The 24,062-nt window shown below is 29.9% G+C and overlaps 1 protein-coding gene across 1 annotated transcript in view; it reads left to right on the forward strand.

Moving 5' to 3' along the window:
- Positions 1-22,307, forward strand: part of LOC129915540 (putative uncharacterized protein DDB_G0282129) — a 30,022-nt gene extending 7,715 nt beyond the window's left edge. The window contains exons 2-4 of the mRNA XM_055995129.1: positions 20,104-21,096; positions 21,166-22,030; positions 22,082-22,307. Coding sequence (XP_055851104.1) covers positions 20,104-21,096; positions 21,166-22,030; positions 22,082-22,152 — 1,929 coding nt within the window. The 3' untranslated portion in view covers positions 22,153-22,307. The remainder of the gene's footprint in view (positions 1-20,103; positions 21,097-21,165; positions 22,031-22,081) is intronic.
- The last annotated feature ends 1,755 nt before the right edge of the window (positions 22,308-24,062 follow it).

Genomic DNA, 24,062 nt, shown 5'->3' on the forward strand with positions numbered 1-24,062 from the left:
AATGAATGAATTTTATTTATTTCTTTTTTTTATAATTTTCTACAATAATTGGATAAGTACATAAACACTTTAAAAATTTCATAGCTATTGCACATTTTCGTAAAAAAAATTTTGAAATCTGTTTTTTGATGCAAAATGCAAAAAAAGTATTTTATGAAAAATTTTAAACACCTGTGATATAAAATAAATCTATAGAAACCTAGGTGGCCAACTTTCTTAAAAATATTCTGGTATAAGGAGAATATTTTTAAGAAAGATGGCAACCTAGGTTTCTATAGATTTATTTTATATCACAGGTGTTTAAAATTTTTCATAAAATACTTTTTTTGCATTTTGCATCAAAAAACAGATTTCAAAATTTTTTTTACGAAAATGTGCAATAGCTATGAAATTTTTAAAGTGTTTATGTACTTATCCAATTATTGTAGAAAATTATAAAAAAAAGAAATAAATAAAATTCATTCATTCGTGGTTGTAGTGAACGAAAACATAAGATGATAAAATTTAAAATACACTGAACGAAAAAAAGTCCATATTTTATGAACTGGTTGCGATAGAACTTTTTTCTATCTGTTTTTAGAACAATCATAAGTGTAGCTATAAGCCGTTTTAGGGTTGTCCATTCTCTATTGCACACCCTGTATATTTTCAGACATATTCTAAACAAAAATTCCCAGGGAAATGGTTTCGGGAGAAGGGCCCCAATTGGAAAAATGGCGAAAATTTCCATTTTTTTTTGGTTTCCCCATATTCTTAACAGTTGAGGAACGAAATTCAAGCTAAAAAAATAATGAAATTTCAGGAACTTTTCAGTTAGGAGTTTTTTTTTCAGGAATAGGATTATGAAGATTACAACTAAACTTCAACTTTTTGAATCGTTATACCTAAGAAACGGTGGGTCTTAGGAAAAAAAGTGTCATGACACTTTTTATATATAATAATCTGGTCTACAATTCTTGCTTTGAAAATTTTTTGATAAGACTTACCGTTTTGCTGAAAATCGTGAAAAACCAGTTTTTGTGACCTTTTGACCCCTATAACTCTTAACGCGGACACGATATCAATGTCGATTTTTCACATCTTCATAACAAAGCCGTCATTAAGCTGTATACCAAAATTCAGCCCAGTAGGAATTTTTCCGCAGATAAAACCTAAAATTACTGGACTATTGTTGAAGAAATTAAAATAACATTGATTATGTTAATAATTTGAACAATGAATACGCCTATATGTGAATTTTTTTATTATGTACATTAGTATAGGTACAGTAAATTTATAAATCAGACGGTGCGTTAAATCTGGTAATTCTGATATTTGATTTTCCATAACTATATAAACAATTATAGTTATGGAATAATGAACATCCTTAGTTTTCAGACAAATAAGTCAAACGCATTTTTGTCAAACATGCATAACATGTCAAAAAAATACTCGAGTTTTTCAGTCTTTTCTGAGGGCTAGTTGGTCATCAAAATAATTTATCACGGCCTTTAAATAGATAAAATTTCCTATAGTACATATGAGCCTTGAACCATAACTGTAAGCTTATTTCGTCGGCACAACGCCAAAACCGCGAATCTGCATTTTTGGACATTTTCACTTTAATGCGTCATTTTACTTGTTATCGGTCCCTCTATTCACTGCCTCTATCCCAATCCTTCAGCTGTTGCATAAGAGCCTAAAATATCAATTTCCGTTGCACGAGTTTCCATAAGAATGCATGAGTTTCCAAAACTTTGAAGCCGTTTTTCTCAAAACTACAATTTTGCAGATTCGTGGTTTTGGCTTTGTGTCCACGATTTGTTTCCAAAATATTGCTTTTCGAACTCCGTCCAAATCTAGCATTTTTGTCAATACTTTTTTAAGCAAAGGACGCGAATCAGTGGGTAGTTTTGCTCTTCAAAAGGAAAAAATGGTTCCAATTTTTTACATCATTGACTCTTATGAAAACTGAAATCTTTCAACCTCAAGGGAATGTTCGATCCACCATTTTGAGTTAAAAATGCACAAAAAGGTTATTCATCAAATAACTCTGAAGCAGTACATTTTACGAAACAAACAATATTGGCAAAACTTTTAGTTAATTTCTACACTTAGTGGGTCACTGTGGTGTATGTGGAACATTATTTTTACTAACAAATTTCAAAGTTTAATGCTATTTGTTCTATTCTTGAGCAATTAATCAGACAAATTCAGATTACAGAATTGGAGGGATCTAAACTACAAGTCCCTAATTTTTGTTTTTTTTTTTTTGTCAGTAAGGGTATATTCGCATACTATTAGCTCAAATCTATGAATGTGTATATAAGTAAATATATGTCATTTTAATAAGTCGAGTAGCAAACTGGTGTATAAATTGGTATAAATTCATAAATTTTAGTGTAAAATTTAGAAAAATTGAAAAAAATGACGTATTTGTAAAAAAAAGTGGTGTAAAAATTATACCATTGTCTTTTCGGTCCAAAATTTCAACAGTTCTTTTAAAATTCAGTGCAAAATTTGAGTTGTTTTTATAAAAACACCATTATTCGTGCATTTAATTATTCGATTCTGAAAGCAACCAAAATGGTATATTTTGTACACTATACTTTGGTGTAGGAAGTACAAGTACACCTTGGAGAAATAAAATTCACCAAACTACATAAGTGGGAGACGCCATATTTTTCTGGAAAAAAAATACATTATTTGGCTGGCCGCCATTTTAAAAATAAAGACAGCGATTAATTATTTTACTTATACATATATCGACTTAATTATCCCACATTCTTAATGTTTTTGTTCGGTTTATAACGGACCGTTTCTTAAAAGATGTAAAAACAACAAAAGAAATTATAATTTTTGAAAAACTTATTTTCAATAATTCTTTGAAATATTAGAGGCGCTCGAGTTTTAGACGGGGTAGGATCCAAAATCAGTAGACAGAATTTGCTTCGTTCACTCAATTAAATTAGGCACTCAATGACTCAATTTCATATTTATTCATAATTTTCTTATTGCCATATTATGCAAGTGAATGAAAATTCATTTTCATTTATTCCATAAATGTTGCAAGTTTTAGTTCATAAAACTGTTTGAGGTTGAAAAAATAAACTTCGTCTCAAATTTTAAATCAGAATAATTTAGTGGTGAATTGTATGCATAGATTTATTGTGTATTTTTCAAACTCAAATAAATAGTTTTTCACCACTATCGCTAAATTTTCGAAAATTGGTATAATTTTTTAACCGCGCACAGTGGATCGAAACTATGAAAAAGTGGTCATGGGACTGTAACTTCTGATCTAACCAAATCTAATGAAAAAATCAAAAAAATGTTTAGTTCTTTAATTTTTTTTTACTTAAAATAGCTGTTAACATACAAAAACTACCAAATCCTTATTTTACTACACATAAAATTAATACTTCACGTTATTGTCTTATTTATTAAGTAAAAAAAAGCGTTTACACATTTTGTTAACAGTCTTTTAAAATACCGATTTTTTGCAAAAAAAAATTATTATGAATAAAAAATAGCTTAAAAAGGATTATCTTATGTAAATATGTGTTATTTTAAAATGAATTGGTATTATTATGAAAATACCAACATAAACATAAAAAATATGATAAAATATAAATATTTTCAACTTAATAATGAAATTAATTTAAAAGAAAATGATGGATTAAAATGTACAATGTACATAAGAGCGACCAACGAATGATCAAATGAACGAACAAATGAAATTGTACATATTTTTAGAACAAATTTCTTAACAAAAAACTGGAGTTTAAATTTTTCAAAAAACCAAAAAAAAAAATACATTTTATTTTCTTAAATAAGAAACAATTCAGAGAACAAATTGTTTGTAAGACAAATTTTATTTCGAAGCCATGACATTATTTTAAGCTAACCTAGTACGCTGCTGAAGCGAAACGAAAATGTTTCTAAGCCTCCAAAGTCAGCAACGAAAGTCAAAATTAAATAATGTCAATAAATTAAAACTTGAAAATAATTTTGAAGAAATTAAAATTCACAAGGTGCAAAATTCTTTTGGACCAAGGAATTTTATCTGAAAAAACATTAGTGAAACATTATTGAAAACTTTCCAAGTATTCAAGTACAGGTAATAATATCGTTTGTCAATCTCGTGTGCTGTGAAACGAAAAGCATAACAAAATTTTTCGTTCTGCTGTTTTTTTATACAAATTTCCGTTTCGCTTTAGAAATTGAAATATATATATTTTTTTTAATTTAAACTTTAGTTAGATTCTTACTTTATTATCCAGATTTTGTTAGAAAATACATAAGCATAAAAAATTACATCAGTTGGTTCATTCGTTGATCGCTCTGACAGTGCTTTACTCTTAAAAAACCTTAAAAATTAATTGTTTTTACTCACTCTTTCTTTAGTTTTTTGGTCAATCTGCCTTACGTTATGTATTCAGTAGTTATATTCTTCGATTAAAATACCCCATGACACTTTAAGCTAGCCAAATAACACCAACCCTCCCCTTTACAGATAGGAAAAAATAAAAAAATAAATAAAAAAATACTACCTAAAGGGTTAAATTTATAAAGATGGTGCTCTAAAAAACGGGGTCGGATTCGGTTGGATCCAAATGTTTTAAAATATTACACCCAAACTATTAAGCTTTCATTCTAGACTACTAAGAGAGCGGGCATATGTAAGCATTTTTTAAAAGCATTTTCAAAGTTGAAGAGAAATTTTCAAAAAGGGTTATAGAAAAACGTGTTTTAGAATTATTTAGAAATATAATTTTAGGATTTTTTTCTTAAATATATATTTTAGATATCAGTATCTTATCAACAAAATTTATTTCAAGAAGATATCTTAAAAAATGAGCCAGATATAAGAGTATGAAAATTTCTAAGAAAAACATCTTTTTTTTCTTGTGAAATAGTCCCCACTTGAGACTCTGTATCTTGGAAACCAAAACATTTTGATAAAAATAACTTGTGGATTATGAAAGAAGGGACAATTTTCTATGATTAACAAACAAAAAATATTTACAAGAATGAAAAAAAAATTTTCACCCAATGTCCGGAATTTTGTACTAGACGTTCCACTGTGCGCCGGGTGTTCATTATATACGAGAAGACAGTGTATCATATTCTTGTCCATGCGCTCCTCATGACCTAGCCATCTCAGGTGCTGCACTTTTACTCTCTTGGCTAGGTTCATGTTGTACATACCTTCTTATCCAATCACTATCAATGCAAAAATCATCTGAAGAACTTTTCTCTCGAAACTGGGATGATAAGAGTCTTCTATAGAGACACCTAAAATCTCTTTAAACATCGAAGTTTTCAGTGAAGTCCTTGTCGACGCTGACGGAAAAGCGTGCATTCTCCATCGTCATCTTGCACAACCGGACGTGCATGGTTCTATACAGCACGCCTCTTTAGATACAATCATATGATATCTTGAAATTGATGGATAGGTGATGTTCATAGGTTTTTTCCAAGATCTGCAGTAATGTTTCAGATTGTTGACGAAGGGCTTAAGATGTTCAAATATTACGTCAGAGAGGATGTTATAGGCGATGTCAAGAGGATTTGCTGATTCCCCTGTAGTTAACAACCTTTAGAGTTTCTTCTTTCTTAAGGATCGAGCAGACAATACTGAGGCTGCAGGCATGTTTTCTTACGAGTTAGTAACGCCAATTTGTACATTCATTCCTTATGTAATGAAATGATAAACCTACACGTATCTAAAAACTCTTAATAATAAAGCTGTAAAAAGCGTTTCGCTCTGACTTCAATTTAACACTCTTTACCAAATAGCATTTTTTTCTCCTACACTTTTAAAATAATAAATTTTTTTTTTCATTTTTTAGATAAACATTGAATTTTGAAATTTTATAGATTAAATTGACTTTCAAGATATAATCCATTACATGTTCAGCACCCATGATATTTAATTCCTTTCTGCACTGAAGTGCGTTCTTTTATTCGCCGATGTTAACTATTGTTAATAATAGTTAACTTTCATCGTTCCTAAATGAGAAAAAAGTTACGAAATGTAACATCGCATCGTGACGTCACAACATCGTTCCTAAATCCAATGTTGAAGTGTCAAATAGTTACATTTTGTAACTTTTTCCAACTCAGCTTCTGGACTTGAGTTTCAATGTTAATCTGTCAAACACAACTAAATGAGGAAGAGAGGGGAAGATGTGAGAAGAGAATTTTTTGTTTGTTTTCAAATTTGAAATTATTTAATTCATATTTTTGCTTCAATTTGCTTAGAATCAAGGGGCACGGTAGTGCCCAGCCAAGTTCTCTAGCAACTTTGGCACTACACCCTTATTTACAGGAAACAACTCAGGCCATTTTTGACCCCCCTCTAACTTCCACACCAAAGATGCTAGAAATTTCAAACTCGCTACATTTGTTGAGCTGGTCAAAAAATTTCAAACTCGCAAAATTTCAGCCTCCTACGATGAGTAGTTTCTGAGATATAGGGCTTTAAAAATCGCAAAAACCGTAACTGACTCACTGACTCACTGACTCACTGACTCACTGATTCACTGACTCACTGACTCACTGACAGATCATAAAAATTATGGAGAACTTCCCGATATCGTAGAAACTTGAAATTTTACACGGTGATAGGGCTTGTGGTGTATACAAAGGAAAAAATCGAAAACTTGAGATTTTCAATTCAGGGGGCGTGGCATCCGCCCATTTCCGCTGAATTTTCATAAAATATTATAGAGCACTTCCGACTATCGTAGAACCTTGAAATTTGGTAGAATGGTAGAGCTGGTAGTTTATACAAAGGAAAAAAATTAAAATTTGAGAATTTCAGCCAGGGGGCGTGGCAACCGCCCATTTCCGGTGAATTTTCATCAAATATTATAGAGCATTTCTAACTTTCGTAGAACATTAAAATTTGGTAGAATGGTAGACATGGTAGTTTATACAAAAGAAAAAATTTAAAACTTGACAATTTTAGACAAGGGTCGTGGTAACCGCCCATTTTCTCTGAGCAATACCTTGCAAAAAGTAGTGAAATCACAACAAAAACATTACTGTTAAAAAAGAGCCAAGTTCTCCTATGTTGAAGTTATGCTAGCACAAAAAGTACTGAAATGTAAAAGTGTACCAAGTTCTAAAGCTTGTATACATAAAATGTTGATTGTTTACTTGGCAATTTTTCAAATAGCTTTACAAATCGGTAATTTAAAGAAAAATTGTCAAGAGAACAATCAACATTTTATGTACCTATACAAATTTACAGCCAAGCTTTAGAACTTGGTACACTTTTACATTTCAGTACTTTTTGTGCTAGCATAACTTCAACATAGGAGAACTCGGCTCTTTTTTAACAGAAATGTTTTTGTTGTGATTCAATTTAAAAGAATTATTTCAGTACCAAATTAATTATTGTTTATTTATTCATAAAATTGATCTCAAAAACTTTTGTTTTGACATATCAACAAAATGTAACATTAGTCGTTCCTAAATCAAAGTTGAAATTTTTTAACAAAATCTAACAAAAACAAATACAACGATTTTTTTGACACAACAACCAAAGTTGACTTTATTTAATAAAAGAACGGGCCACAGAGATGCTAATTCCAAAAACATATGCATCACTACTACATACTACCAACTTATTTTGCTTATTAGGTGTGAACTCAAAATAATTATATTCACTAGTTGGAATATTTATTTGTCGATTTCATTTGACTTTAGTTTGAGTGATGTTATCCCACTACTCTTTAGTCATAAAAATAACTTACCTACAGCGTTACCACTTGCAGAAAAAAAGTCGAAGTAGATTTGAAGAAAAAATGGAAGTAGATTGAGAAAAATCGAAGTAGATTTCAAAATATCCTTTTTTTAATAAAAATCTATTTAAAAAAAAAATTATTCTCTTAAATTTCTTTAAGAGCCGATTTTTCCATCTTCTAATAAACAGTCAGTTAACTGTTCGACGAATAAATTTATTAGGCTCATAAACAATCGGATAACAACATTGAATTTTTCAATCAAAAATAATTTATTCTACAGAATAACAAAAAAAAAAATTGTCAAATTCAATAATATTCAAAACTAAACGTCTTTTTTATTAATAATTGTTTTTGTTTTCTTGTGTTCCTCTGTATTCTTTGTCAAAATTATTTCAAAGCAGCTTTGACAATTGACACAGTATTTTTATTGATATTATTCCTTAGAATAATTTTTATTCGTCTCTGAAAGAAGCAGATAGTTTTATTTATAGGAATAAGCTATATCTGCCTGTTGAAAAAATGATTTTTCCTCTATCAGGAGAATAAGTACTAACTGACTGTTTAACTGACTGTTGAAAAATTGGCCCTAAGTTAAATAATTTAATTAGTAAAAACAACTAAAACCAAAGTTTAGAATTCTTTCAAACTATATAATTTCGGTATAAATATATTTCTATACATTATTTTATAACAATTTTTAGTCAAATATTTGGTTTTCTGCAAAAAGAAGTAGAATTGGCTTATATTTTGATAATTTGAAGTAGATTGGAACAGAGATTTTAAAATGAAGTAGATTTCGATATTTTTGTGATGGTGCGAAGTAGGGAGTAGATTTAAATTTTTTTTGAAAAAAAGAAGTAGATCTACTTCAATTGAAGTAAAGTGGTACCACTGCTTACCTACTTTACTTTTGTGTAATACCTGATAATTCATCTTCAATTTTGTTCAGATCAGGTACTTTATGTTATTACTTCCCTCTTTTCCAAGTAAAATTCCAATCGTTCACATATCTGGCAGACATTTTTGTTTTTCTCTTAACTTCATTATATTTCATTCACATAAAATTATGAATCTCTGCTTTCGCATCAGAGATGATGTGTTTTCCTCATCTCATACACACACCACAGCATTCCTTGTAGAAAGTGAAGTGGAAGTACGAGTAAATGACCAACTTAAAAGATTTCTTACATCATAATTACATCTTGCCGCACGTTCCGAGAGTTGTATTGGAGTATAAATAGTTCCTATCCAATAAATTCCATTTTCATTATCGACTTTATGTGCAGTTTCACAAAGGTCACAAATCACAATCAAGTCACAGAGAGCATAGCAGATATCCGATATAGTGATCGATAGCTGAAAAAAATATCTGACGGAACAATCATAGATTTATTGTATTTTTGTACTTCGACGCTAAATGAGAAATTAATTAAAGACCTCACATTGAGTTATTATCACCGAGCATCTTATTTGTATCCTGCTATAACAATTTTAGGTGCAAAATAAGTCCAGGGTTACCAACAAAGGGCTAATTCATAGTCACTAAAGGTACATAGATTGAGCTTTCTTTTGATCAACTCAATCTTACTATAAAGCTCTTTTAAACTCAGATATTAAGGTCTTGCAAAAATTTCTTTACATTAGTTTTAGAAAGAATCGAATCAGCGAATTATTTTGAATGTCTTTTAGAGGGTCTTTTCTCCAATAGCTGTAAAGTTGTCAAAACTGGTGGTAACCCTGCTCTTAGCCAAAGGTTTGCAAGGTGAAGATGCTCACTTCATGTCTTTTTGTTATTTTTTTTTTTTTTTTATTGTAGTGTTGTTTTTAACAGCGCAAAGTGAAATCCCAATCCATTGAGATGCCATTGACTTTACTGTTGGATGTTCGTGGTTTGGATTCCCATATAAATATTTCAAGACGTAGTGAAATTTCAATGCTTGCACGGAGAAATAAAAAAAAAAATAAAAAAAAAACTTTGTACTTAACCGAAAATTGCAGGCAATAAAAATGCCAGAAGTATCAGTATCAGCTTCAAGCCTATTAAAGGGCGGCTTATGATCATAGTCATAAGATGGTTTCTTAAATTGAACATAAATTGAAAATTGGTGGTTTGGTAAGGTCTTGAAGACTTTGTATTCAGTTCAATATTTTTCCCTTAAAAAAAAAAAAAAACATTTAAAACTTGTGAATTGGGTAAAACCCAAGAAGACGACAGACATAACAGCACAGATCATTACAGATTTTTAAACCAATGTCGTCTTCTTCTCGGTGGCCGTTTATAATTCAACATTCAAAGCAACTTTTTGAGTTGGATCTCCTGGTCGTCGTTCATTGAAGATGATGCTGCTGTTGCTTTGCTGACAGGGAGAAAGTTTATAGTCGGAATGCATCCTCGATGCGCCTTTTTGTTTTTGTTTTTTTTTTTTTTGGTTAATAGTTGTTGGTTTATTCATTTGGTAAAACGTGCACTCATCTGCTTACATACCGTAAGCGTAACCAGTCTTTTTACAAGTTATGTAATATGGTGTGGCAACTTAAAATAAACAAGATGATGTGCAACTATTATCACCGATGTAAGTAATGGTTTTTGTTTTAATTTTTATGTTTGGCTGGATGTATGACTGTCTAAATTAAAATTTGTTAAAAGTAACGTTTAACATTTATGAATAAAAAAAAAAAAAAAAATAATTTCGTTTGGTAAATTTTATTTTTATAAGTTCTTGATTTGGCAAAAAGCAATTTCATATTTTTACTGGATTTATAAATGACAAACATAATTGATATTAAAATAACACTAACATTTCGATCTTATAGCAAAAAGTTTTAAACAGTCCCTAGGAGTATAAGGTAGTGTTAAAATTAAAATTTAATAGAATTTCAACTTTCTTATGATCTTTTTTGTTGAGAATAGTTTTCATATTTAAACTTCAAACTTCGTCCTTTTTCCTTTTGTCTTATCAAAATAATTCAGTAGGTACAAGGAAATAAATCCCCAGGAACTCTGTGGGTACTCAGTGGGAGCAAATTCAGGGAAAAGTTGACGATTCAAGGTTGGAATCTAAATACGAACAAAATTAGTGGTTTTTGAAATTAAACCAAAAAAGAAATAAAATAGGATGGAATAAAATGGCGTGATTTTTATGATAAACACATATTTACAAAATCTTGAAAAGCAATAGTTTATTTTAAAAATTCAGTGAAAAGAATGCAGTAGGGATTGACTTTGGAGCCTTTTCTTCAGTTGTTTTTTGAGGCTTTTCGGCGTAATTCGACTCGTGTGAACGTAAGCTGCAGGTGACTAAAGTGACAATCGACTCGTGAAAAGTCAGCATAAAGACAAATCCCAACATTTTTGACAGAACTAAAAGTTAAGAAGAAGACAACTAATTTCAAAGTATTTAGAGATGATCTGCTGTTCAACTGTTTTTCAAGTAGTTTTAGAGCCGTATGCTGGAATGATGCACAAGTACTTAAGTTCAACAAAAGACCATAATACGGGACGTTTTAGGTAGATATTATAATGTGTTCACTTGGGCGTATACCTACTTACTTTTTTTTTGTATGAAATATACTATTTTAAGTTGTGACAAAATTTTATCAAATATAAAAATTGAAGAAAATGTAATTATTGTTGATGTGATTTATTATGATAAGTTTTTTGTAGATACTTTTAAAATTAAATTTTTACCAGACATCAACCATCGCACAGTGTGTCGTCCCCTTATGATAAATCACTTTTTTTTTTTGTTAAAAATTAATATTTTTGCTATTAAAATATAATTTAGAAGTGTCAACTCATATGAAAACATATTTATCTTACAAAATAACCCAGGTTATGTATTCAAAATAAGCTCCGAAACATGAGTACCTCGGAAATCGAAAATATTTTGAGGAATTTATGGGAATCTTTGAGAGTGTATATTTTACGTTTGGTAATTGTTTGAAAAATTTTGTTAATGTTATTTTGTTTATTTGAGTGTTGTTGTAAAACGTATTACAAACAAAAATTAAATTTATAAAATTATATATGAGTTATTAAAATTTCTTTGATAAATGGCCAAAAAAAAAAATTTAATTTTTAAACTTAATTTAAAAAAAAACTTATAAAATCATATTGATAATTTTTTTATATTATTTTGCCTTAGGCCTATACTTAATATTGGCAAAGTTTGGTCTGCTTCAGTTTGCGATTACCAGAGATATTCACATTTATGTGCTACGAGTCAAGTACTCAAAATAATTCATTTTTTGAGAAACATTTTCAAGGGGATCACAAAAATGAAAAAATCGATGTTTTTAATAATTTTTAGCCATACACAAGTGACAAAAAGCTGTTTATGTAATTAAAAATATTTTAAATATTGTTTTCAACAAGAAAAAAATTATATTTTTCTGCATACTAAATTTTTAATATAATTACTTGACCCGGCCACGCTCTACTGTGTATTATAGCGTATTTACCAACCTCGCCGATATAAGAATTTACGAAAATGCAAATAAAACGTTATTTCAAAGTTTGAAAGCGATTGACAAAAAACTATTCGAGAGAGAAGATAAACAAAACAAGTTGACTTCAACTTAAGATTTTTCAAAGTAGAAAAAAGATATTGAAAAGATTTAAACGGGCTTTAAAAGAAAACATTTAGTTCTTTTAGAAACTGTCACAAATTTATTAAAAATAAATCACCACGTTCAAGAACATAACCTTAAAAACTGTTAAAAAACGACATTTCAAATATTCTAACGGGAATATTTCAAAAACGTGATATGATAGAATTTTTCTGACTTCGGATTCGAGTTCAGCACACCAAAAACCTTACGAAAAGTATATTTTTGTTTATATAGAAAAAAAATTAATTTTGCTCACAAGTGGCTTCTTCAATAAATGTTAATTTCATAAATTATACTAAAAAAATAAATTGCACGACTGGGGTCGCACGTACTTGCTCTTATGCTTAAAGTAACTATAATGTTAAAGCTTTTTATTCAAGAAAATTAAAATTCGATATTTTGAAGAAATTTCATAAGTAGTATAAAAAAATTAAATCTGTTTTTATAATTAATAAAACTCCGTTTTAAAATATCTTAAAAAAAAAAAACAAATATGCCATTTTATTTCTCGTATAAAAAGGTATTTTTAGAAAAAAAATTTTGAAAATTGTAGGAGCCGTTTTTTAAAAAAATAATTTTTTATATATAAAATTTTTTTAACATTTTTCAAAAAAAAAGTTGGTATGCCATTTTGAAGAAATAATTAATTTACACATAAGAACTAAATTTCAAAATTTTTCATTGATCCGTTTTCAAAAAATTGATTTTTCAAAAAAAAATTTTGAAATATTTTTAAAAAAACCAAAAATGCGTTTTTTGAAAATTTTCTAAAATTTTAATATTATCTTTACTTACACACTTTTGTATAAAAATTTTCATTTAAATCGGGTTAATTTTGTACGAGATATTCAGAAACGAAAAAAACCGTTCTATGACAGGTACCGTTAATAACGGTACAAAAAATATTTTTTTTATTTAAAAAGTTGGCCCTTATGTGTAGTACTACACACAAAAATTTTAATCAAAATCGTTAGAGCCGTTTTTGAAAAAAATTAACTTTTCTATTTCCGTTATATGGCAGGTACCGTTAGTTTTGGTGATAAAAAAAAAATTTCAATTTCCCCTCTAGGGAATCACCAAAAACTGCTAACTACCAAGTTTGAAGAAAATCACTTCACTCGTTTAGGCTGCAGCTCCAGATAGAGACAGACACACAGAGAGACAGACAGACAGACAGACAGACAGACAGACAGACAGACAGACAGACAGACAGACAGACAGACAGACAGACAGACAGACAGACAGACAGACAGAATTGCCGGACCCACTTTTTTGGCATTCTCCATCATCGTAATGTCATGTAAAATTGTTATCTCGAGTTCGATTTTTTTTACGAATCCTAAACTTGCCCTATAGTACCTATATCGCAAGTAAAAAGTAATAGGTTGTTTAATTTGTAATTTTTTTTCTATTCCTGCCATAAAAACACAAAAAAAGATATTAAAACTCCAAAATCTTAGCTGCAAGTATTTATGATAAACTTTTGTATGGGCTCGACACACTGTGCATCGTCTTCGTTTGGATCATGAGAATAAATACAATCAACTTGTACACTTCGTTGTAATGTATGTATAATCCTTTGATGTTTTGCATGTACAGTGAATTATACTCAAAAGTTTCTTAGGAGTAGAACGGTCAACATATAAAATATGCTGGTATTCCACATCTACTTTATAGCTCTTTCTCTTGAAAGTAGAACTTACAACCTAATAAATATTTTTATCCATGGTTTTTCATTTGAGTGCATATTTCCCAAAACATTAGTTATCTAAAAACCATTTTTTTTTCTTGGGTACTTTCGTCAAATGAACTTAATGACGTCTTATCGATTGATACCCATATTTCTATATTTTGAACGTTTTGAAATTTTGTTATTTTTTCTCACAACTGTACGAATTTAAGGAAGTTCTCAGTGAGAACTTCTCACCTAGTACATTTTGCGTCATTAATCATTTTTCGGCCAAACTAAAAGCTGTGATTCAAGAATGCATATACATACATACACTGAGGGAAAAAACAACTTAAAATCAACGAAAACCACGTTGATTCAACTATTTTCTACTATTTTTGCTTTGAAGACGAAAATTTTAAAATCAAAGTAGAACAACGTTAGTTTAAAGTGGTTTGCCGTTTAAAACATTTTCAAACCAAAATTGTTTCAACTTTGAAAAAAAAAAACATCAATTTAATAAAAAAAAAAGAAAAAAATTGGCAGCTGCTGGGGATCGAACATACAACTCTTGGGTCACTAGCCGAATGCTTTACCACTGTGCTATCTCACTGTTGAAAATTAAGGTGATAAAATGCTACAAAAGCTGAACTCCAAGAAAAATAAAAAAAATTCTTAAGTTGTTTCCATTTTAATTTAAAGATATTTCATGTTAGTTTTTCAACATTAAATCAACGGTTTTTCCCTCAGTGTACAAAAAATTGATCAGATAACAGAATAGGGTTAGGACTTTTTGTGAGCAATCATTAGAATTTTAATGTACTATTACTCATTAGAACTCCACCAATTGTTCTCAAAATCCAATATATCCAATCAATCAATTATGGAAGCAATGAGTCATCATATGGATATACGTTTTGAAAAAGTTTCGTGTACCTATTGTTGAACCTTGAAGGAATGAAGGTAAAATAATGCACAACAAAAATAAATATTTTAAGTGCTCTTAAGAGAGGTAGATGCATATTAATAAAATAACTATCAATATAATTTTGAATCAATCTCTTCCAAAAGTCTAAATGGCCATTAAATATTGGGATCAATTTCAACCATTATGATCAGATTTCATGCAATTTGATATCTCTGCCAAGGTTTTCCAATACCATACTTACTTATCACGCAAATTATGGACATCTGCTTATTATATACAAACAATCGACTTATTCAATCGGACTATTTCCATATGATTTAAACTTCTCCCATCAAAATATCAATTAAAACCAATAAATATCAATCTAAATCGCTCGGTTCGGTTTAATAAAGTAAATTTTGATTCATAAAAGGTCCAATTTAAATAATTACGAACAAAGTTACATTTGCATTTTGTATGCATTTAAACAATCATTTGAATTTAGGAGATATCTTTTGGATTGCCATCATATCTTCCAAGTCACTCTGTTTTTATTGGTGTGTTAACTAGTTTAAAAGGCTTTAAAATTAATGTAAAGATAACATACTTAACGGAAACAATAAATGTTTGGGAATTATTCATGAATTCAGTTAAAACAGTAGGCGTATTTGATTTGAGTTATTGTCCAAATTATAGTGAATTGATGATGTGTGATGTTTTCGTGATAAATGTTTACACATGTACTTGGCAAGGAAAACAACTGACTCCAACTATTATTATACCTCGTTTTCAAATACTCCCCTAAAAATAAAAAAATAAATAAAGAAAACAAAATTAGGATTACGTTTTTCTTCCTCGTTCATAGTCCAAAACAGTCAAAATTGAGGGATTTTTGTCATTATTGACAGCTTTCAGAAGATTTTTTTTTCTTAAATTTATTTAATTCTTGTTTTCATAATATTGAAAGGCCAACCACCAAAATTTGAACTTTTGTCATTCAGATTAAAAATTAATTAAAATTAATGAGCTTTTAAATAAGTCTAAAAACCTTAACACTTTTCTGTTATGTTTTTGCCAAAGATGCATAAAGTTTAACTTGCATGCAAAATTTATTCAATATCAAACTAAACATAAATTAATTTATTTGGATCAGACGAAGTTAATTTGCACTTAAAGTATAGTAATTTATTGAGAAAGAAAAATTCATTAAAATTCAAATATTTTTAAGCTAGACATCATGGAAACACTTGTATTTTAAGTGTTAAATTAGCACTTCTTGATCATCATACAAACAAAACAAACATTTTTGTTGTGCAAATTTCACTTAAATTCGGGACAAGGGTATATTTGTATTTCTTTGACACAACAGATGGCTAAAATTCAAATGAAACCATAATGTCAATCAATAAACTGACCTACCCATATGTCTCAATATTCATAATCAAAAGTCGTTAATTAATTCAATAACATAAAAATGAAAAACATATTGTTTTCTTTAAATGATTTGATATTTTGATATGCTCCAAACGCAACTTATTAAAAAAACAAAATCAATAATTTGAAATATTGTTAAGCATTATAATGCACGTTAAGGCAAATCTACATAATCTACTGGCCAATCCTAATTTAAATGCTTGTTTAAATGGCTAATTAAATTTTTCATACACAAAATTTGGGGCTTTGATATGGGAAGACAAAAATTGGTTAATAGCCATGCATCATATGTTATATTATCATTTGAATTATATTTTTCAAATTCATTCATGAATAACGTTTAGACATCGATATTGAGTTTGATATCGATGATAGGTAGCATCAAATTCGCAGCTCGCGAAGTGATGTTGTACACTGAGGGAAAAAAACAATTAAAAATTAACGAAAAATACTTTGAAGTCGATAATTTTAAAAACAAAGTAGAACAACGATAAATTTTCAACTTAGAAACAAGACCTGGGCCCTATTGCACCAACCACTTTGCACTTTGCATTTTGCAAATTTGCACTTTAACTTTGCAAATTCTGTTGCACCAAACTCCAATTTGCAAAGAGGAAATTATTTTTTTGAAAAGTAAAACAAAAATTCCTTCTTTGCAAATTTTGTTGCACCAACCACAAATTTGCAAAGCACAAAGTACTTTTCTGAAAAGTGCAAAGTTTTGCCAATTTGCAGAGAATTCTTCGATTTCGTTGCACCAACCAAAAAAACTTTGCACTTTCCATATCAAATTCTGCAAAGTTTTGCAATAATGCAAAGTCAAAATTTCATTTGCGGATGGCCATTTCTCGTGTAAAGTTCGGGTATAATAAATGATAATTTAAAATGAATCGCATTGAATGACTTTTTGAAGATAAAGAGTATAGTAATAGGTACGTGAGTGATGTAAAATTAAGAATGAATTTTGAAATTAGGAATAATTAAATATTGGGAATATTAATCTATGGTTAGTATGTGAAAAGAAGTTGAAGTGGCATTATTAGAATTTGTTGTGTTCTTTTTAAAAATCATTTAGGAACGATTTGTTGTTAGATAATGTTAAACTGTCAAATGACCAATTTTTTTTAGAATAATTCAATTCCTTTATTATAACCAAAAATCATGTTTTTATTCAAAATAAATTTTTTCCCATCATTTCAAAAATTCCATTTTAATTTAATTTTTCCGCTGATTAATAAAAGTAATAAAAATGTTTGAATTGTCATGAAAACCAAACACCTTTTTTCTTAGATCAACAACTCACTAAACTCGTATCATGGAAGTGAGTTGGAAATAGTTAAGAATCGTGACTATTTGACACTATTTGACAAAGGAGTCTAGGAACTATGTCAAATAGTTAGAAATTTTAACTAAACAATAGACCATTTAGTTCGATATTATAAACATAAGTAAACTATGGTAAAATAAAGAACGCACCTCTGCCCTCTGCTTCATGGCCACATAGCCTCCTCTAAATGCCAACCACCTTATTAAAAATTATCCGTCATTCAAAGAATGATTGCAATTTATAGTTGAAATAATAATATTATATTGATATTAAAAATTCTATTATTTTCTTCTTTAAATAAATTACAGCAAAGCAACAGTCTAAGTAACCATAACCAACAAAATTAAAAATGATAGAGTAAAGTACAACAAATTTTCAAAAGATATCGTTGTTTAAGTAAAAAAAGAAGATTTCAACCTTTTTTAACAACGAAAAAATGTTGAAACTATTTATCGCTTTACTTTGCCAATTTTCAAATTACGCAAAGTTCCATTTTAAGTTGGTGCAACGCCCGCACTTTTTGCTTTGCAAAAAAAACATCAAAAATTGCAAAGTGCAAAGTGGGGAACTTTTAATTTTTGGTGAAACACTTTGTACTTTTACTTTGCAGAAATGTATTGTTTTGCAAAGTTGCAAAATGCAAAGTTGCAAAATGCAAAGTGCAAAGTGGTTGGTGCAATAGGGCCCTGATATAAGAAGCAATTTTCTTCTTGGAGTAACAATAAGTTAATTTTTAAAATAAATTTAGCTCCAAGATATCTTAAAATGATATTTTTTTCTTATACTATATTTAAAGAATGCATATCGAAAATGGATGAGGCAAAGTGCGTAAGGTACATATATAGGTACTTCTTCTCCGCATTTCAATTAACTATAAAAACCCTCAAATACAATCACCGGATCTGTACATTTTTTACTGAGCTCGAAATAATAATTTAAGATCTTTAAGATGATGATGAAGAAATATTTAAAATTCATTAAAGTTTCAGACTTTCAAGGGACATTAATTTCCATTGTGTCAATAGAGGCATAAAATTATCAGAAATATGTAAACGAGCATAAGCTAACTAAATACTAAACACTATATAAAATATACAAAGGTGGTGAAAGAATATAAATCTCAATAGTATGATTGATAATGGTTTTGAGAAGCTAAATAGTGTTATATTTCATCATGTTCACAAAGATTATTATAATCAATAAATAATTTATTGATAAAAGCTTCTGTTGCCATGAAGAACAAAGAGAAGCTACTAATGTAGAAGAAAGATGAGAATCCCCTTTTAAGACTTTGATAATTATAATGTCTTCTAATAAAATGTATCTTTTGCGGGTAGATTCATATAGTTTTATGTTTTTTTTTCTAACTTAAAATCTCTATTTAAAAGACTAAATGCCAATTACATTTTTAAGCAACATAACATTATTTAATGGCTTAAGGTGAAGGAAATATAGACAAAAAAAAAAACACACCAATGAATTATTATTAACTTCAATCTGACCCCTGTAGCAACATAACGCCCGATAGTAACGCACTCATACTAACCAAGCACTCTTTGAAGCAAGTATAATAAACGTACCATTGCATAACCCTGTGGTGACCCATTTAATTGAGTTTTGCCACTTCAGGTGGGAGTGAAACTGAAACGTCTCGGTTACTAAATTCCACCTATTAACTATACTCTACCAGCAATTACGTGAAATTACAATCTTCTAGGGTTCACGCCAAAGGGCGAGACATTTTATTCACTCAAAGTCGGTTGTTTTGTTTCTTTCTTCTTTGTAGCAATAAGGTGCTCGCAGATACATGTTTCTATTGAAAATAAAAAAAAAAAAACTTAAAGAAAAACTCAGGCACCTGCTTTATGGAGGCAATTTCAGCTATAGTGTAATTTTTGAAGAAGGCATATACTCAAGACTCAACTCAATCAAGTGAGAAATTAAACATTTTTTTTATCTACAATCTACAATACCCAACACATTTTGATTGAGCTGTTTTGTTGAATGGAACTGAAATATTGGTTGCATAGGTGCAATTGACTTTGTAATTCAAAATATACATAAATTTATTTTCCCTAAAGTTTGTTTGAGGGCAAGTGTATGAGAAAATTGTATCTTCATTGAGCTTGATCGACGCCAACGGTCTATTGCAATTTATTGCACTGAAACTTTAAATATGAAAAAGGAAAGACGCATACCAAAATGTTCCTTTAAGAATTTAATTTTTTTAAATTTTTATTCCCTGAGCTTTCTACGAATTGTTCTTTTGATAATGAAATTTTTTGGTGAAAGGATTGCATTGCCAACTCCAGGCTTTTAGAGACCAATCCGGCCCTTTAAGTGATTCCCTCAACTTCCCTCTGCCTACCTTTCTTTTGAACATAACATTAAATGATGATGATTTTATTTTTATTTTCAGAACACCTTCACTTGTTTTCTCCTTTTAATTCTTTCATCAACTGCCATTGGAGATGATAACACTTCAACAGAAAATAATGAAATCATTCCCAAAGAATCAATCAAAAACATTGACGACACTGTTCGTCAAGCTCTCCTTCGTGCCATAGACAAACTACAAAAGCAAACATCATATTCCTCTGACGAGGATACAACAAACAATGATGAAAATACTGATGAAGAGCCTGAGTTCCCAGCCAGAGTTGTTGAAATATCAACAACTACAAGTGTACCTGAAGAAATTCTCGAGGAGAGTACAACTCCTGATGTTGCACCAACTGTGCAATTTTTCACTGCATCATTTGATGAAAAGTTGTCAAAAGAACAACCTCTTATATCGTTTATTAGTAAAGAAAAACAATTAAAGAAGAAAATCTTAGCTAAAGTGAGTCTAGGCTCTCCCGTTGTTCTTACTGGAACTGCCTTAATTTCACCCGATAAACTGCAGTCCACTCGCAGTGTAGCATCTGATCGTACAAATGAAATTTCGTCGGAGAGTAAGGCCGAAATTCAATTTCAAATAACCAAAGTGAAAAAGAAGCCTGTACCACCAACTACAACAACAACTACTACTACAACAACAACCACCACAACAACTACTACTCCAAGGCCTACTCACAATGAAGATGGTGAAAATATTGAGCTGGTAGACAAGGATGACATAAAAATTCAAGCAGCTCCTCTAGTGACTGCTTTCACAGTAGATCTTGATGAAAGAGGTGCTGCCAAAAATGTCATACCCATTATTGAACGGTATTCAACAACAACCAAGAAACCAGAAGCCATCCCAAGGCTTGGAGCAACTATAGCTAGGCTTAATGTCCTTCCATCTGGGGAATTACTGCCGCCAGCACTTCGTTCAGAAAATTCTGCACAGTATTCAAGAAATGAAGTACCACAGCAAAAATCTGCTCCACCAGCAACAGTGGCCAGCCGAATTCCCGAACCAGATACGGTTTGACACATTTTTGTTTTACTTTCTTTGAAAACCCAAGAAATCCTTTTTATTATTTTTTCATTTCAGAACGGCCAACAAAGTCCTAGTTTTCCATTAGTCGATAATTACTTAATTGAGAGACAGCGCACATTGGAACAACAAATCTACCAGCTTCAACTTCAAGCTAAACAACAACAAGAACAAATCACAAGACAACTGCAGCTTCTCGAGCAACAACGTCAGCAGCAACAGCAGCAACAGCAACAACACCAACAACTTCAAACACCAGAGTCAAGTTTGCCAACCCAAAGCACTTCAAACATCCAGAAAAGTTCAAACACTGGATTTACAATTCGGCCATCTATTGAATTTGTTCCTACTGTCAGTAACTCAGCAGACAATTTTGGTCTGTCGTCAAACCAACAACTTCCTTTGAAGGATTCTCCAAAGTTCAATAGCGATTCGAACAGAAATCAATTTAACTCTAATGAATTCTTCAATACAAACAACAATGCTTTTGGAACAAGCAACAATGGAAACCAAGCATTCTTGCAAAATAGAAATCCAAATGTGTTTGGTTTAAATGGCGCCCAACGACAATCGATTGTTCAAATTCAGCCATCAAATCAACTTCCATTCCTGCCAAATCTATCAGAAACTTTAGTTCAACAGCCTCCAGAACTATCTCCCTTCCAAAACCTTCCCCAAAATAACTATCAAGCCTTTCAAAACCTTCCATTCCTAAACGGTGCCAATAATTTCCTTCAACAACAGGAAAATCAACAACAACAACAACAGCTTCATCGATCTCGTCAATTCCGACAAGATTCACAAACAGGAAATTTCGGTTTGAATCAATTAACACCAAGTCAGAATCAGAATTTCTACAGACAACAACTAATAACTCCAAATACAAATCAGTTGCAAAATGTTGCAGCTTCTTATCAGTCAGGTATACGTTTTGATCATATTCCTGAACTTAATATAATTAGTAAAGTTTTAGCACTGAATCATGGTATAAATCCGTATGCACAAGAAAATCTGAGATATCAGGCCGGACAGGCTGGATTCTAAGAGATGCACCCTCTGATCACTTAGTCTGTAACATCATCTAACTGCACTGCACTTTCTTCATTTAATGCATGAGCAAACTTTGCCAGTCTTTTTGTTTTATTTTTTTTGTATGAAGCTTAAATGTTAAACTGTTTTTTGTCTGAAAGGGTAGATAAATGGTGCTGAGTTTCTTTTTCCTTTTTCATAAAAATTGTTTTCTAATTTTTTTTATATTGTGTTTTTTTTTATTAAAGAAATACAATTTGTAAACTACTACTTTGTTTAATTTTGTATCTCTTTTCTTGTCTTTTGAAAATTGTTTATACATTTAAGATAGTTGTATGCATATTAAGATTTAATTAAATGTATCAGTGAATTGTTATGTTCTGATTTACCAATTATTTATTTTAAAATAAAATTTTGTATAAACTTTAATAGTCTCTCTTTGTTTATATTGAATTCTGTCCAAGCTTCAAGCAGATGATTTGTACATTTTTATTATCTTGAAGTAAGTAAATAAGGTTAAAAAAAAATTAGTAGCAAATATATAAATGTCTTTGAATCGGTTGTCAGATTATGTAAATGATATTAAAATTAATGGATACCGAAAATGAGAAAAAAATAGAACTGAAAAATTCTTACGAAAAATAACACTTTAGTTCTCCTTATTTTGTAGTGTTTTTTTTTTAGTAATAGTCTTTTGAAAACAAAAGAAGAGCTTACACAATCAAAGGAGCCCCCGCACACTACAAACTATCTATCGGCCGACAATTTAGTCGGTCTCTTAATTAGAATGAAAATGTATGACAGTGCGCACACTAGAACGATTATTTCTGTTAACAAATGTTACACATACGCCACAGTGACTTTTTACATTAAATTATTACGTAATTAGGTCTTTCTTTCGAGCTTTAAAGCTTGGATATCAAGCCGTATTTTTTTTATAACTCTGCCGTTACTTAGTTTTCAAACATCAACACACTAGTAAGTATTAGTTATTTACGTTTTTCATTGATACTCATGAGTAAACTACCACGTCCAATGAAACGCCTCTAATATTTTGTATGATAATACCTACCTTAAATTCGAGATTTAGCTAAGTAGATTTATGGCTATGAGAAAAATAGTGGCGTGCGTAACCCACTTTTATTCAAAAATGAGTTTTTCGTAAAAATTTTTCCAACATAGTATGAGAATCATTGGGTATGAATTGTTTTTAAAAGATTTTTTATCTTCCCCAGGAACAATTAAGCTTCTATAAGGCTCATTCCCGCTTTTTTGGGTTTGTTTTAAAGCAGAAGGTACAGGTCTTATACAAACATCTTTAGCGCATCATATTACCGATATAAATTCAAATAAAATTCACAAGTAAGTAGGTTGTGAAGAATGGCTCTTAAATAATGTTGTCCAAAGTTCAAGAATGTGGTGAAAGCCCTCCAACATAGTCCCTTATTGCGAGTGTCGTTCAACTTTCAAGTCGATCGAATTGATAAATAAATACCTGTTTTCGTTTTGGTATTTTGTTTCTCTTTCGACAAAGATATTTGCTACTGTGAACTATGAACTTGATTTGACTCGATAGCAAAATTGTAAACTAAATAAATTGCACGACTGGGGTCGCACGTACTTGCTCTTATGCTTAAAGTAACTATAATGTTAAAGCTTTTTATTCAAGAAATTTAAAATTCGATATTTTGAAGAAATTTCATAAGTAGTATAAAAAAATTAAATCTGTTTTTATAATTAATAAAACTCCGTTTTAAAATATCTTAAAAAAAAAAAAAAATATGCCATTTTATTTCTCGTATAAAAAGGTATTTTTAGAAAAAAAATTTTGAAAATTGTAGGAGCCGTTTTTTAAAAAAATAATTTTTTATATATAAAATTTTTTTAACATTTTTCAAAAAAAAAGTTGGTATGCCATTTTGAAG

Source organism: Episyrphus balteatus, chromosome 3 (assembly GCF_945859705.1).
Source record: "Episyrphus balteatus chromosome 3, idEpiBalt1.1, whole genome shotgun sequence".
NCBI lineage: Eukaryota > Metazoa > Arthropoda > Insecta > Diptera > Syrphidae > Episyrphus > Episyrphus balteatus.